Source organism: Zingiber officinale, chromosome 6A, assembly GCF_018446385.1.
Source record: "Zingiber officinale cultivar Zhangliang chromosome 6A, Zo_v1.1, whole genome shotgun sequence".
Lineage (NCBI taxonomy): Eukaryota > Viridiplantae > Streptophyta > Magnoliopsida > Zingiberales > Zingiberaceae > Zingiber > Zingiber officinale.
The window spans coordinates 133,077,878-133,095,598 of record NC_055997.1 but is presented as its reverse complement, the minus strand read 5'-3'; the positions used below and the strand labels follow the sequence as shown (position 1 = coordinate 133,095,598).

Below are 17,721 nucleotides of genomic sequence, written 5' to 3'. Positions count from 1 at the left end.
GTCCGGAAGCCACCGACAATGAGCAAGTGGCCAAGTAGCCTGGCGCCGAGCGGGAGGCGGCCTACGCGTGGCCTCCGACCATCCGTCCCGACCTAAACTATAATCTAGGGACGGTAAATATAGGGAGGGATCACAACAAATTATGATAGGATCACGGTCACGATTTGACCGTAATTAAGTGGTCCATCTTCTAATTCATTTTTGTATGGACCAAAAGACCTAGGCTCGGATATACCTTCCTTTTCTGAAATTGTCTTTGAATAACAATATATTGGACATTGTTTCTTTAAGATTCCGTTTTAGATCTCAAAATATCAGCAAATGATATGTGAACAAACTGACTCGTTGAGCGACCTAGTTTGGATATTTTTTTTCTTCTCAGTTTGTTTCCTCTGGAAAGTAAAGGAACAATGCAATTTTCTTCAAGTTATATTACTATATAACCTTTATTTCTTTGGATATATATTCAGATCAGCGGCTGCAGTGCTTGTGAACATATCTATGGTATCAAAAAAAGATATAATCTGAGTTGACGCTCTATTAGATCAATTTCACCACATTATATATATATATATATATAGATAGAGAGAAATGATCTTCTGCAATGCATTTCTTATGATTTTGGTGCGGTTACCTCCTTGATCGGTCAGGAGGTTCCCTGACCGATCAGGATATTCCCTGATCGGTCTGTAGAATCGATTAGAAGGTTCCCTGATCGGTCCAGAGACCGATCAAGAATATACCGTACTGATACCGTAGCATAAGTACCGCAGGCTAACATTTCCGTGTATATATATATATATATATATATATATATATATATATATATATATATATATAAAAGCACTTTTGAACATGTCCAGCCACCGAATTAAGTGGGTTACACGTAAGATTTTGTTTTCCATAATCCTTAATTTCCGAGTAAAACAAGTTGTCTATCGCCCATGCAATTGCATAGCAAGTGCAGATTGACTGTCTCCATGCACTTTTTTAAAGGAAGTCAAGCTACGGCTCTTGTTTATTGATCGCCACCTTGACTCTTAAATGTAAATGATGATAATAATTAGGAAATGGATCTATAAGACTTAAGAGCACTGCAGGAAAGTTCTCTGAATTTGTTCTGTTGAATAATTCAATAATCTATTTGTAATTGCCTTATTTTACTTAGAGGAATTACTATTCTTTCTTTGTTGGAAATTACGAAAACAGACAGCCACTAAAATGATCTGTATAAGAAAATTAATTTTGTTATAATTGGCTAATTAGTTCTTACATCTGTATACATATATACTTAAGGATAATTTCTAGAAATCGTTTTATCTTTTATTTTATTTTTACCCTTGTCTAAGAGTTTATATATGATTGTTTTATTCTTGTGTTTAAGAAGTTTTTAATTTCATATATATATATAATCATGTATTATTTTAATTGTACTAGCTCCTTAATAGATAATTAATCATATATAATGCATGCTCCTGGCCGGGAGGCAAGACTAGACTCTATCCTCTCCTCTGGATAAGGATTAATTTAGTTTACCTAATTAACAATGTTAACCAAGCATTGTTAAGGCATTATATATATTCTTAAGGCATAGATCGAGTGACTTCACATTTAGTGATAAATATTATTTTTCACGTGGCTAAGCCTGACTCCTGAGAGAGATAATTAACTAGGTACCTGATCATGTTATTCGTATTAATATAAAATTGTGTAAATAACATTAAAAATAAATCTAATTCTATTATTTTTAACGTCTTATTCTATTATTTTTAACGTTATCTGGAAATTAAATAGATTAATTCACGTTATCTGTTTGCATATATATTTAAATCTTATTCTAGTACCTATGAATCCATCGCTATTAATTAATTGTGAGTCTTATCAGTATAACAAGAAACACGTTGGGCGATATCTAAAATCATCAATATAAATATTCCTGATCATAAATTAAACAAATTAGTGGTAGTTATTTTTTGTGTTTATTAGACTAACAATAGTGGGTATTATTTAATCAATCAAAAGTACATTTTTGAGGATGGGGACGTCCGGATAGACATCCGAGCGTCCGATTTGCATTCAAAAAATGAATTCTTGATATCATCCCTAGGATTACTCGTTAAGATCATCATGCAAGAAAAAATAAAAAGGAGTTATTCGTCATGCCTCCTTGAAAAATATTATTGAAAGGATATTTGAAATATTTAAATTACGATTTAAAATATTTAAAACAATTCCTTCATTTTCATATACTATACAAATTGAGTTTGTTTTGGCTTGCGCTGGATTATATAGTTTTCTTCGCAAGGAGTGTCATTTCGATGAATTTCTACTTGAACTAAATAATGAAATTTCGTCATCCTTGCCATAACAAGTTCACGGTGATGATTGCTTTGATCAATTATTTGCTACTCAAGAACAACAACGAGCAAATGTCAATGCATGGAAAGATATGATAACAAATCGAATATTGAGCGATCTTTATCGTATTGGCAATAACAAAACTTTGAATTTTTCTTTCCTGCAAATCCACAAGTTAAATGTATGTAAAAGTCATGCAAAAAAAAATCTATAAAACTCTATAGAATTCTTTTAACAACTATGTGAGATTCTATAAAAGTCAATAAAAATCTATCAATTTCATAAAAAATTATCATTAAAAAAAATCAATGAAAATCATTCAATCTCTTGATTCCCCTAAAACACTCCCCTAAAACTCTCAATGTGAAGCTCAAAATTAAATTAAGTTAATATCATTTTTTATTTTCACATCGAAAATAATTTAAAAATTTATTAGTAATTTTCATAGATGTATCAATCAGTGATTTAGAGTTCAAGACTCAACTGGAGTGTATTATTATAAATTTTTCTCATTAATTAATCAGGGGATCTAGAGTTCGAGACTCAGTTGCAGCGTGTTATTAAAAATTTTTTTCATCAGTAATTTTCTCTAATTATTTTATATTAAAAATATACACTGGTTATCTTTAGTCACACATCTTACCTTAAGCCGACGAGGTTAGAAAGCATTGCAGTATTGCATGGATCTAATACACTCTTACCCAATTTATGGACGACCTTTTTGCTATGATAGTATTTATTCTTATCAATTTAATTTCTGATATAAAGAATTAAATTAATTTTTTATGAAGGAGAGTATGTTAGGGCATCCGCAATGCTATCTCGTTATAACACCCATCACCTCATCAAAAAGTATGGGGTCCACTGCCACATACTCATTATAACAAACTCCTTTCACCCACATTCCTTTTAACATTCATACTCATTATTTATGGGTCCCACAATCCACTCAATCATTTTAAAATTATATCATATTAAATAAATATATTTTAAAATATTTAAATTATTATTATTAATCTTACTTTTAAAAATATAATTTTATAGTTTTTCAAAAATAATATTAATTTTTTAATATATTTATTAAATAAAATAGATGTTTGTGAAAAATGAAATTAAAATATTGGGAAAACGAAATTAAGCGGTTAAAATTATAAAGTTGGGAAAATAAAATTATAACTGAGTTGTTAACTAGTCGTTAAACAATTTAAAGCTAGCCGTTAATTAACTGTTAAAAAACTAACAATTTTATTTAATTTTTAATTTTATAATTTATATTTTTAAAAAAAAAATAAAAAAAAATTTATACACATGGGGTGGACCAGCCGCATGCTTGAACGCGTTCAAGCGTATGAACACAGAGTTGGCATCTGCAACACGACATTAAATGAACAGTGCCGTTATAATGCGACATTAATTCCACGTTACAGATACCCTTAGAGACATAAGAACGACATTCGAGAATCCAAATAATTTGAATTCTCAAATAGACAGGTGTTGTAGTATTTTATAGAATAAGAATAATATTATTTAATTACTTTCCGTGTATTCATATATTATATATGGTGTTGAAATGACAAATGAATGAAAGTTTATCATTTAAGGTGAGGGATCTAATGGGATGTAAATCCTTGCACCATGTATAATTCACCCCTTTTTGTGAATTTGTTTTAATTTCTTTGCCTCGATCCTCCTTGAGGAATTTTTTTTTTTTTTGACCTTTTTTGAACTGTGATCATTACATAAGAAAAAGCAAAAACCTAGCAAGTATTTTATAGTTGAAAATTGATCCCTAGATCTCTTAATGGCAACATCCCATGTATTGTCATCTGTCCTCCTCGTTATTTTTTTCATGATTTTTGGTAGCAGAACTGATCCTCAATTTTGTTTTACATTTTAAAATCGGCAATTTACCAAAGGGCGCACTTGAAAATCTGAATTTACCAAAAGACGTACACTACTTTGGTATTTACCAAAGAGCGCACTTTTTTAAAAGCATTTCTTATTTTATCCTCATGATAATTTGACTTTTTCTATTGTTTTTCTTTTCTTCATTATATTTCTCTCACTTCTCTCTCTCCTCTGTCGGCAGAATATAGAAATAACATTAGTCAATCTTTAATCACATTTTAATACATTTGAAGAAGCCAAAATAAATAATGGACACCAGATTTGGACTCCTTGTAATTTTAGAAATCCACAGGAACTTAAATGGGTGCAATCGGAACTTTCTAGGTCGATCGGTCTTGAAAACCCTGCTGGACCTGCAGCCAGACTGCAGTTCTATGGATTTCAAATTACAATGAGTTCAAATATGGTGTACATTATTTATTTTGCTTTTAGATGTTAACAAGCAAAATCAAAGAATCGGCATAAAAGTTCACGACGATATGGAATCATATCGGGCCCAAAGTGGGCCTGATATCATTCCATATCGGGCCCGTGGGCTCGATATCATTCCATATCAGCCCACGCCGTTGGCTGTTGAGTCCATGCTCGAGGCCCAATGTGGGTTTGCGATTCTTTGATTTTGCTTGTTATATCTATAAGCCAAAATAAATAATGGACACCATATTTGAACTCCTTGCGATTTTAAATCATAGAAACCGAAATGAGTCGGAAATTCAGGGTCATCGTGGGTTTGATCGAAACTCATCGATCGATCAGAAGCTCGATCGCACCCATTCGATTCATTTTCTAAAATTACAAGGAGTGAAAATATGATGTCCATTATTATAGCACTCCCATAGTATACTGAGGTTTTGAAAATCCTCTCTTTCTTTTTTTCCTTTTTTTTGTTTAGGCATGATATGAAGAGATATCATGCTCAACGTTGGGCCTGATATCTCTTCATATCAGGCCTGAACAATATGGGAGAAATCGGGACAGATACAACAAAAATAAAAAATATAAAAAAGAAATAAAGAGAGATTTAGGGTTTTCAAAACCTCTGGTCCACCATTAGGAGTGCCAAAAATAATAATTGACACTCCTTGTAATTTTAGAAATTCATAGAAACCGAAATGGTAATCGGGCTTTCACAGGTCGATCGGTGGGTTTCGGTCAAACCCACGATGGACCCAGAGGCTCCAATTGGGACCATTTGGTACATGGATTTACTAGGTGCAAGAATAAGTGTCCGTTATTTATTTTGGCATTTTATAGATGTTAACGGCAAAATCAAAAATCGTGGCATCCCGTTGAAATGATAGGTCATGGGCCCACATCTTTAATCATTACATATTTGCGCGAGATGACGTGTGATGTTTCCGAATTGATTATTGACATTAACATTCTGCGATTCTTTGATTTTTAACTATTAACGTATATAAAAAGTTTTGAACTCCATGTTTGAGCTCGGCACGATTTTGAAATCATAGTAGAGCCAAGCGGATCTGCAGATCCGCCGATCAAGTTTTGGAACCCGGCGATTTGATGCGAAGATGCGTGCACCAAACCGGTTACATCGTTCTCGACTAAAATTACGAGTGAAAATATGATGTCCGTATTATTTTGGCACTCTAGTGGTAGACCGGTTTTGAAAACCTAAATTTCTCTTTTCTTTTTTTTTTTTTTTTTTTAGGCTTGATAGCAGAGATATATACGTTGAGACTGATATACCCATGAGAGGAATTGATGTGAAGATGTGAGGAATGGTAAAAGAAATAGAGAGATTTAGGGAAGTTGGGGTTGATTCAGAGTGATCTTGAAATAATAATGGACATCGTATTTTCACTCGTAATTTTAGAAATTAAGAAGCGAAATGCGATCGAAGAGCTTGCAGATCGATTAGTGGGTTTCGGTCAAAATCACTAATGGACCTGAGGCTCGATGCACCCATTTTAATTTATATGGTTTAAATAAAGCGAGTTTAAATATGGTGCCTTATTATTTTGGCTTTATATGTTAACAAGTAAAATCAAGAATCGACATAAAAGCCTATGGGCCTGATATGGAATGATATCAGGCCCGATGATATCAGCCCACGTTGGGCACGATGTATGATATCAGGCGCGTGGGCACGATATGATCCATATCGAGCCCAACGTGGTTTCTCGATTCTTTGATTTTGCTTGTTAACATCTATAAATTCAAAATAAATAATGGACACCATATTTGAACTCCTTGCAATTTTAGAAATCAATAGGAAATGGGTGCAATCGGAGCTCTGGGTCCATCAGGGGTTTGGCACCCGAAACATCGACAAAGCTGATTACCACATTTCGATTTCTAATTCTAAATTACAAGTAATATGATGTCCATTATTATTTTTGGCACTCCTAGTGGTGGACCAGAGGTTTTGAAAACCCTAAATCTCTCTTTATTTCTTTTTTTTTTATTTTTTTATTTTTTGTTGTATCTATGCCTGATATTTCCCATATCAGGTCCACATTGGGCCTGATATGGGGAGATATCAGGCCCACATTGGGCTTGATATGAAGAGATATCAGGCCCAACATCGGCATGATATCTCTTCATATCATGCCTAAACAAAAAAAAAAGAAAAAAAAAGAAAGAAAGAGAGATTTAGGGTTTTTCAAAACCTCTGGTCTACCACTAAGAGTGCCAAAAATAATAATGGATACTATATTTTCACTCCTTGTAATTTTAGAAATTCATAGAAACTGAAATGGGTGCAATCGGAGCTTTCTAGATCGATCAGTGGGTTTCGATCAAAATCCACTGATGGACTGAAACTTCGACGGACCATTTCGTGATTTCTAAAATCGAAGGAGTTCAAATATGTCCATTATTTATTTTGCTTTTTATAGATGTAAGCAAAATCAAAGAATCGACATAAAAGCCCACGTTGGGCGATATGACTCAAATCAGCCCAACGTGAGCCGATATGACTCAATCAGAAGCAACGTGGGCACGATATGGAATGATATCGAGCCCAACGTGGCTTTTATGTCGATTTTGATTTTGCTTGTTAACATCTATAAAAAAAAATAAATAATGGACACCATATTTCAACTCTTACAATTTTAGAAATCCATAGAACCGAAATGGGTCAATCCGAGCTCTCTTGATCGGGTTTTGGCCAAACCCACTTATCTACCTAAAACTCCGATTGTACCCATTTCGATTCTATGATTCTAAATTACAAGAGTGAATATGATGTCCATTATTAGCACTTCTAGTGGTGGATGAGAGGTTTGAAACCCCAAATCTCTTTATTTCTTTATTTTTATTTTTTTGCAGTGTCTCTTCTCCATATCAGGCCTACATTGGGCCCGATATGAAGAGATATCAGGCCCACGTAAGGCATGATATCTCTTCATATCATGCCTAAAAAAAAAAGAAAAAAAGAGAGATTTAGGATTTTCAAAACCTCTAGTCCATCATTAGAATGCCAAAATAATAATGGACATCATATTTTCTCCTTGTAATTTTAAATTCATGAATGAAATGGGTGCGATCGAGCTTTGATCGATCGATGAGTTTGGCCAAACCCACTGATGGACCTGCAGAGCTGTCCGATCATTTCGGTTCTATGGATTCTAAAATGCAAGGAGTTCAAATATGTCTCTATTATTGCTTTTATAGATGTTAACAGCAAAATCAAAGAATCATCAAAAACCCCACATTGGGCCTGATATGGACTCAATTAGGCCCAACGTGGCCTGATATGGAATGATATCGGGCCCGTTGGGCTGATATCATGCCCAACGTGAGCTTTTATGTCGATTCTTTGATTTTGCTTGTTAACATCAAGTCAAAATAAATAATGTACATCATATTTGAACTCGTAATTTTAGAAATCCATAATGAGTGCATCGAGGCTCGAGGTCCACTGATTGGGTTTTGACCAAACCCACGATCGACTGAAAGCTCGGTGCACCCATTTAAGTTCCTATGGATTTCTAAAATTGCAAGGAGTCCAAATCTGGTGTCCATTATTTATTTTGGCTTCTTCAAATGTATTAAAATGTGATGAAAGATTGACTAATGTTATTCTATATTCTGCCGACAGAGGAGAGAGAGAAGTGAGAGAAATATAATGAAGAAAAGAAAAACAATAGAAAAAGTCAAATTATCATGAGGGTAAAATAGGAAATGATTTTAAAAAAGTGTGCTCTTTGGTAAATACCAAAGTAGTGTATGCCTTTTGATAAATTCAGATTTTCAAGTGCATCTTTTGATAAATTGCCGTTTTAAAATTGATCAATGCATGAGGGAGGATAAGAATCTAATAAACATTTTATTAGTCCTCGGAGTAGCAACGCCACTCTGCGATGACATTTGTTGGTCGGTCGGCCGGGTTCTTGGCGCTCTGTTGCGTACTCACCTATCTCTCTGTCATCGTCGTCGATCTCCACGGCAGTGCTCGGTGCTGATCATTGATTGCCATGCCAATAGCGGTTGGAATGATACGAGCTTTGCAGAGGCAGGAGGGCCAGAGGCATTTCCTCTAATCATAAATTCTCTTCAAGGAAACAATTTTTTTTTTTAATCATCACTCGATCTTCTTAATGATCCAAAACACAAACTTATATACAATCTAACTCCACAAGACGACGCACATACATATATTCCCTCATGAAATAGAGTATCTGACGTGCCTACAAGACTTTGCTTCTCGACGCTTCACACAGACGGTAGGGCTCCGTGAGCTCCCTGATGTCTCAGAACTCTTAACTGTCTCCACCTTCACTGCCCACAACTTGTCGAACAACCTCCTCGACCTCGACGGCAACAGCAGGCTACTGCTGCCCTTCTCGCTCATGCTTTTGCTCCTCTTGTCGTTGCCACCTCGACACTCATCCACATTTATCTTCAAGCTCCCTAGCTGCTGCTTCAGACTACAATGGCGGTTCGATACCGGTCGCCCGTCCCATTCTTCTTCCACGGTTGTTCGAGATGCTAAAGCGTCAACGGATGGAGCTTGCACGCTCCGGCCGGATGCCTTCCACTGCTCCAAGAAGAGGACTTGAACGACAGTTCGAAGTGGCAGTTGCTCATTTTGCACTGCGTGTACACAAGCTTCCGACGAAAGTTTCTTGACATCCATCAAGTTGCAAATCCTCTTTTTTTCAGCTTTCGTCAAGTTTGGATGTTCCTAAGGAATTTGAAAGAGTCGATCGAGAATGCTAAAAATAAGTAACTAATCGCACTATATTTATAATATAATAGTGCGATTAAACCTATTAAACGTGTATGAACATATCACAAAATTGATATCGAAACATAAAAAATTTAGACAATAACAGTAAGTAGAAAACTCTCGAGCTAGCACGTACCTTCAAATAGATATCAATGGCTGTGTACAATCCATCATGAACTGATCTTGCTGAAGCAGGAATCGACTGCGCGAGCTTAGTAAATCTAGAAATCGATAAATTGAGATCGTTCGCTACTTCAGAGAGATAGCAGTCAATCAATTTCCCCAAAGCAACCAAGGCTTCACTGTTTCCATTCTCATCGACAAAGCTGCTACCAATATGCGTCGTAAACTTATCCACAAGACTTTGCACCAGATCAACATCATACATTATAATACCACCGCCTGATTTCGAAGGAATTAGCAGACTTTTAACTGAAGCTTTGTGCAATTGAATGCTGATTCGATCAATAAGTTCCTCCCTCAATGCGTCTCTGGCTCCTACCAAGATCACGACTTTTAGCAATTTGAGTAGAAACCTGCATGAACACACTGAGCACTCGTCAGGAGGCAAGAGCGAGATGATGGTTTCCACTACAATCGTATTCTTTTTAGTGTGCTCGTTGTCATTGATCAATGCTTCATGAGAATCGGGCAACCATCGCGCCGCATAGGCCTTGAGGGCCTCCCGTATCGTGTCTGAGGACAACTTCCCTTTCGATTTCACCACGACCATTACTCTCTTATAAAGATCAGCATCCAACTCACATAGATCCTCCACCCACCAGTCACTGGGAACTCTGTGCATCCCTTGTTTCCTGCTGTAGGTGTATGGCCAGTTGACATTCTTGGAATCGACCAATGTTTTTGAAGCAATGCATTCGATGCACCTTCTTGCAATCTTCAGTTCTTCAGACCAAGGCAGCGATGACTTAGTCATCTGAAAAACGATGATTGAATCCTTCCAACTTTGCAACACGCTTGTGTTGAGGAAAACCTCAAGTTTGTGTACCAGATTCCCTTTCTCCACACCATCATCCATCTCTAGGTACTCGGCTGCACATCTTGCAGCGACAACATTGTGGGCATTCAGAGTCACAGTGATGCCGTAGCAAAATTTTGCACAGAGCTCAAACGTATCCGGTCCACCGGGGAAATCATGTAAGATTATTTCATCTGATCTATCTTCAACAACCTCCAGTACTAGCTGTTGCAACCGGTTGCACTTTGCTAAAAGAGGAAACTGATGAGCACCGAGTGAAAAATCAGATACAAATCGAAGTCGTCGCAAATTATAGACATGCATCAATAGAGAACTTTGTTCATCGACAGCTAACTATATATGAAAATGTGAATCTAAAAGAGAATAAAAGATCCAACTGTGAAAAGGTCATGTTAATATATATATTAAGGATAAACCAAACACTACTTTGGCATTAACTCAATAGATATAGAAACTTTGTGCTTGTTTACATGAAAAAGGGAAAAGAAAGAAGATGCAAGAGGTGAGGGACTATAAAGTTAAACAAGGCATTATATAATCCTTCATTGTAGATGAAATGAAAACAATTGGAAGAGTTGTTTAAACCATTCACTTAACTAAGCAAAGCAACTGACCTTGTGCAAGTAAAACCTTACTTCATCAACATGTACAATAATATCAGTTGGTAGCTCAGACATCACAAACCTGCAGCATGAGTTTGTTATCAGTAACCAAAGAAAGAAAGAAAAAAAGAACAAGGAGAACAATAACATTAAAGCTAACAATGTACTTAATTTGCTCTGCTGAAGCAAGCAAGAACACCAATAGAAAAAGAAAAACCAAAAAAAAAAAAAACGAAATCGACAGCAAGAAACGATTTTGATGACGAGGACGATGGCGGATGATGAAAAAGATCAAACCTGATGCATCTACCCTCCGATCGGAACGCGTCCGGCTTCGATCCTAGCTTCATAAATTTCATCTTCTCCGCCACAACGGAAGAACACTCTCCTCTATCGTTCTCAAACCATTTACTTCCCCCCGACCCCAAGCGCCGCCCACGCCTTGAAACACTCTCCAGAAATCACAGTCTACTCCATTTGATCCGATTAATTCATCCTTCTCGAGATCGCTGCCCCCCGCAGCGCTCTGCCAGTCTGCCTCGCTATGTTGCGTTGCTCTCGCTGAGTTCTCACATACTGCTGCTGTAATTGCAGTCTCTGGTGCTCGACATCATAAAAGAGAGAGAGAGAGGGGTAATGGGAGTCTTGGGCAGAGGAGAAGAATAGAGCGTCGTGTAGTAGTGTGGCGATGGTGATTATTACAAGGACTTGCGTATCCGCGTCGTCTGCTACGTAATCCTCTGCTTTTCCTCTCTTTCTTGGCTCCTTTTTCGTAATTAAATGCTGCATTAAGACTCCACAACACGTCTCTGTTCCTCTCTCGCTTCCATTAATTATACTCTGCATTCATATTCCCTATAGTCGTTAGCCTGCCGGTGTTGTTCCGATTCTAGTAATCGTTTATGTCGACTGGGAGGGAGAAAAAGTGAAGTTTTTAGGGGCGGGGCAGCCACCCTTACGGCCAAAGCTGGCGTCGCTTTCGGCGGCGCGGCGCGGCGCAACGCGGCGCAGAACATAAAGCGAGGAGCGGATGCTGATGCTCTGTGACCATTCCAGTGTTCCCTATATATTTAATTAATATAGAGGAGGAGGAGTAGGAGGAAGAAGGAGGAGGAAGTGAGAAAAGATTGCGTGGAACGTAGGTGACAAGTATGTCAGAAAACACTATATCCATTAATAGAAGATACTGTAGAAAAACAAAAAAAAAATGGTGCGCTTAATTTTATTCTAACTTCTTGCTTTTCAATTTTTCTCAAGTGTATAGACAAAGAATTTAATTCAAACAGAAAAAAAAAACGCTATAATAAGCATGCCTCTACTTCTTAATTCGATTGGTTGAACTGATCAATCTAATCCTGATCATTTAAACCCGATCGACAGCTAATATCTAAATAGAGTGAGATAAGGGAGCAAATGGCAGAGTGATAGGCATAAGTGGTCCATGGATCCATGCTCCAAAAAACATGAACACTACTCCTTTTTAGAAGAGGAAAAGTTAGATTCTCCATTTGGTTTTGGATGGAATCAAGCTCATCTAGGACATGCTGAAGCTTGTCTGTACTTATCAAGCCAAGGTGGCTCAGGTCTCAGGTCTCAGGGGTGGCCTTGCTCTGTTTTACTATCTTGCAAGGGTGCGGGCAATTCCCCTAAGAATTGCGTAATATTTTTAAAACCAACTTTTTCATTTTTTTTTTTGTTTCAGTGGTTTTATTTTTGATTTTTCAGTTTAGACTGCTTCGTTGTTTCATCCACAACAACTGTAGCATGCCTTTGGCACAAAACCATCTGGCGCGAGCCGAGCAAATCTGTGAGTGGTGTGGCCTAACCTATTGAACAACACTTATAGAACAGTAAAAGCGTGCATGAAGCTTTAAGACCAGTCCACCCAAAAAGAACTCAAAAGATGATGATGATAAAGAAGACCAAAGTGCCAAGGACTACATCACAACCCTATGAAAAGGTCCCTGAATCTCTCCATACAATGAACGATTCATTGAAGTGTAGCATCAAACAAAGCCCCTGAATCTCTTCATCTTTTGGACTAGTCTCCAAGCTCATCATCCTCATCCACTTCTTCCTCTGCCGTTTGAAGTCAGAAATCCTAAAAAGCATACAGTTGAAGTCCTTTTGTGTCTAGTAAAGATTGCAATGGGTCAGAGTTTGTTTAGATGAGTTGTTACATCATCAAACGACTACCTTCTCGTTTTTCTGCATTTTGAGCCTCTCCACTCAGCGATAATTAATGAATTCTACTAACTGAAACAAGGGACAAGAAGCACTGTAGATTGGATGGGTGACCTCTTGCATCTTAGGGACAATAATAATAGGGAGAAATTTGGGAGTAAGTTTTATATATTGTTAAAATACTCATCAAATAATAGATGAAGTGTTTGATGAAAGAGCACAGAGTTATAAAGAGCCGGTGTATTTAGGAGTCATCATTTTGTTTTCTTCTCATCAGTGGCAAAAAAAAAAAAAAAAAGAAAGAAGAAGAAGAAATGTTCACTCCAGTGCCCCCCATCAGATCGTGATGATTGAGAAAACAAATAAATAGGAGTGAGGTGTAAATTATATAAGATACAGAGATTTACACCTCGTTAGTCTCAAGATTTGATGCTCTATCTTAAATGATAAACGTCTATTTATTTAGGACCTCAAATGTACCGGAGGGCCTTTTGTTTGTTTTTTTTTTCTCTCTAATAAGAATCTATTGAGGATTGAAGGAATCGACAGTCTCGAGAAAGAGGGGCGACGCATTCTCTACGAGAAATATGATTGAAACGACAAACAATAACTTGATAGGGAAGGCTAATTAACATAAAGGTCAAAGCTAAATGATCAAAAGCTCATAACTATAAATCAGACATAGTTGGCTGAACAGAATCAGATGTGACTGTCCGAACAATCATTCTTTGAAAATTTATGATTGGGATTAAGATAAATAGTAAATTTTTTAAACCACCGTCCTTGTCGATCAGACGGCATGTCCGGTCGAACAAGAGACAACCCTCCAACAACAGGAAAGCCAAGTAAAAGACAGGCCGATAGCTCTGTTCAATACGTCTGAGTTGGTGACGTCCCAACCGAGCAAATTCTGATCGGCCTATAGCGAGACCCACATATATATCTCACCATACCGACAATAAATAATGTTCAACAAGTATACAGTACTTTAGAAACTTCTAGTTTATCACATCATATATTTGCGTGCTCATTTAAAGAAAGGTGTCAGGGACACTTTTTAACTTATTTTTTCCTAAAATGATTTGGAAAACGCGCACATACTTTGAGATGCGTGCACAATCTCTATAGTGATACTATAAAAAAGGGTCTCCATGTACAAGAAAAGATATGTGGTGCTTCATTATTTTACACACCTATCATTACTATTCATTGCTAATATTCTTCTCTACTGAACCGGACACTGACTTGAGTATCGGACAGCCAATGTCGGGAACCTCTTCCCGACCTGGTACTAACGCTCATGGTTTTGCAGCACAACGCAGAGTCTCCATCCAGTCAACCGCAGAGTCACATTCCCAGCCTACCACTTTTCCGCTTTCAGACAGGATCATTCATCTTTAACGATATCTGTGGGAACTATACCTGCATCCGAGATGTGAAGATGGAAAATGCTGGTCTTCATGACTCATCACCGTGGCGCTAACCCAAGAAGATTTAGAGATACTAATAAATGTCCGAGCTGCAAAGATGGTGTAGCAGTAACAAAAGATAGCAGTCGACTGTCGAGCGCCAAACGACCCAGCCGTGTCGGCAACAAGTCAGCGAGCTAACCAAAGAGTCCGAGCGAAAGACCCTGCTGGTTTCAAGCTGAACCACAGGCTGACTGGCGCCTTCCAGGAAGCACCGAACGCGCTGATCCCATTATTTCGCATGCCCTCGGAAGAGCAAGGCCGAGCTGAAAGGACACAAGGATCCTCTTCCAAGAACGTGTCATCCGAGATGGGCGGAAAGTTAAAGCATCCCGACTCGATGACTCTCCCGAGCGGATCAACAGGCAACTCTCTCAAAAAATCCTCGACGATCAGCTGCTACCTCACTATAGACCGCTGACAATCAGAGAGTATACTGGGCCTACTAATCCCGAGGACTATCTAATCAAATTCGACAATATGGCCACGCTCCACCAGTACACCGACGAAGTCAAGTGATGAGTATTTCTCATCACGCTCTCCCGATCAGCGCAGAGGTGGTTCAAACTCTTGCCATTGGCTCTATCGGTAGCTTCAAAGACTTTCGAACAACGTTCCTTCATCATTTTGATAGCAGTCATAGCTACCAAAAGACGAACGTGAACATGTTCGCGATCAAACAAGGGCCTAAGGAAACGTTACGAGCCTACATTAAGAGATTCAATTAAGTATCCATGGACGTTCCATCAGCCACGCAGGAAATCTTGGTAAGTTCCTTTTCCCAAGGACTTACGGATAACGACTTCTTTCGTTCACTTATAAGAAAGTCTTCGAGAAACTTTGATCATCTGCTCGGACGAGCCACGAAGTACATCAACGTTGAAGAGACCCAGTCAGCTCGAAAAAAAAAGAAGTGATCCCTGAACCGACGTCTATCCAGAGTGCCAAGCGGCCCGCACACATCAACCGCCAAGAAGGCACCGAGCGGGCATAATCCAGCAACATCCGGAGCCCCGAGCCCATGCGATCTAGCATGTGGAGTGTTGGATCGTGAAGAGTTCGCTAGAGGGGGGTGAATAGCGATTAAAAACAAATCGTAGCGAGTACGCAGCGGAAATAGAAAGCAATGCTAATACAGATTGATCCGGTGGTAAGGATGGGGGACCCCCATTGGCAGAAGGTCAACGACATGTGGAGGTCAAAGGTCAAGAGATTCAACCCTGAGACCTAACCGACCGGACTGAGAGGGCCGACCGGCCGAGAACCCCCCGAGCCGAATGAAAGACAACCCGACTAGGGGTCGGGTTTTCCGATGCTCAAGGTAAAAAGGTTTCAGGGCCGAGCGGGTTGTCCGTTCGGCTGGGGCACAAGGCAACAAAGACAGGCAGGAGCAATCTCATCCGAGCATACGACCGGGAATCCTCCCAGTCGAACCAATACCTACAACCGGGGCAGAAATGATATGCCTGCCGAGTGGCCGAACCGCTCGACCCTGGAACAAACAAGAGGTGCAAGAGGACAAAGGAGACAGGGGATAACATTGTTGGTTGCTACTCGGAAAACCTAGAGGTTCCACTGTACAAAAATTTTGTACAAAGGTCTGAACATTTTCCTAGCTACCATGTGTTCTTTTAAATTAAATTTTGGATCGCCTGCGGAACTTAACACGTTTGATCCAAAACTTAATCTATTTGTTCTTTTAGGTTTTGACTTGGATCTCCTGCGGAACTTAACACGTTCGACCCAAGTCTCCTTAAGTTATTAATTCCATTAAATATTAATTTCCATAAAAGGTTCCCAGTACTGACGTGGCGAGGCACATGGCCTTCTTGGATATGGGAGCAACCACCACCGACTAGACAAAACCTTTAATAGAAAGCTAATATTTAATTTCCTAAAATAACTTTAGGTTAACCAAAGAGAACAATTAAATCACAAGGAAAAGAAAGAAAACAAAAGAACACAACTTCGAAAAACATATTCGAAATACTAGAACGTAAGCCTCTTGTATTTGGTATTATTTCCATAAATAACTAGCATGATGCGGAAAGAAAAATTACTAGTTATACCTTGTAGAAAAACCTCTTGATCTTCTACCGTATTCCTCTTCTAACCTCGGACGTTGTGTGGGCAACGATCTTCCTAGATGAGAAACCACCAAGCACCTTCTTCTCCTCCTAGCTAGGTTCGGCCAAAACAAGAAAGCTCCACCAAGGAAGAAGAAAAACATCAACCAAGCTCTAAGAGATGCAAGCTTCCTCTCCTTCTTCTTCTTCTTCTCCAAGTAGTATCCGGCCACCACAAGACCTCCAAGCAATAGAGAGTTTCGGCCACCACAAAGAGGAAGAAGAGAAGAGATGATGGCCAGCCACAACACCAAGGAAAAGAGGGAGAGAAAACAATAGAGGTTGTGTCTCATGAAGGCACCCTCACCCCTTCTTTTATATTCCTTGGCCTAGGCAAATTAGGAAATTTAATTATAATAAAATTTCCTCAATTTCCTTGACATGATTTAATTTAGAAAAATAAAACATAATTTTCCAAATTAAAACCAATGGCCGGCCACATCATTGGAGAGCAAATTGGACAAGTTTTAATCAACAATTAAAACTTCCTAATTTGTTTCCGGAAATTTTAAAAATAAAATTTCTCTTTAAAAATCTCTTCATGGTTGATAAAAGGAAATTTCTATAATTTTAATTTTATCAACATGTGGATAATTTTTAAAGAGAAAATAAAATAACTCTCCAATCTACAAATAAGGAAAGAGATCTAATCTCTTTCTTTAATCTTTTGTAGATCTTTTACAAGAGAGATATTTTAATTTTAATTCTCTTTAATAAATTAATTCTTCCACATAATAAAAACTAAAACTAAAATCCCTTTTAAATTTAATTTGGCCGGCCCCCACTAGCTTGGGTTCAAGCTAGGGCCGACCATTTATACCTAGGCGGCCCTAGCTTGTTCCCAAGCTAGCTTGGCGGCCCCTATTATGTTGGTATA

General features: G+C 38.0%; 1 protein-coding gene across 2 annotated transcripts; it reads right to left on the bottom strand.

Moving 5' to 3' along the window:
• Window positions 1-8,832: 8,832 nt before the first annotated feature.
• Window positions 8,833-11,989, bottom strand: LOC121998205 (BTB/POZ domain-containing protein NPY1-like). 2 transcript variants are annotated; one of them, XM_042552999.1, is made up of 4 exons: window positions 11,363-11,989; window positions 11,078-11,147; window positions 9,600-10,690; window positions 8,833-9,418 (listed from the first exon to the last, which is right to left on the bottom strand). In XM_042552999.1, exons 3-4 carry the CDS (start codon window positions 10,500-10,502, stop codon window positions 8,897-8,899), a joined length of 1,425 nt encoding a protein of 474 aa, XP_042408933.1. In that variant the 5' UTR covers window positions 10,503-10,690; window positions 11,078-11,147; window positions 11,363-11,989; the 3' UTR covers window positions 8,833-8,896. The 2 variants fall into 2 exon arrangements, with proteins under 2 accessions (XP_042408933.1, XP_042408932.1); XM_042552998.1 differs by having other exon boundaries at window positions 9,600-10,703; window positions 11,363-11,987.
• Window positions 11,990-17,721: the final 5,732 nt, after the last annotated feature.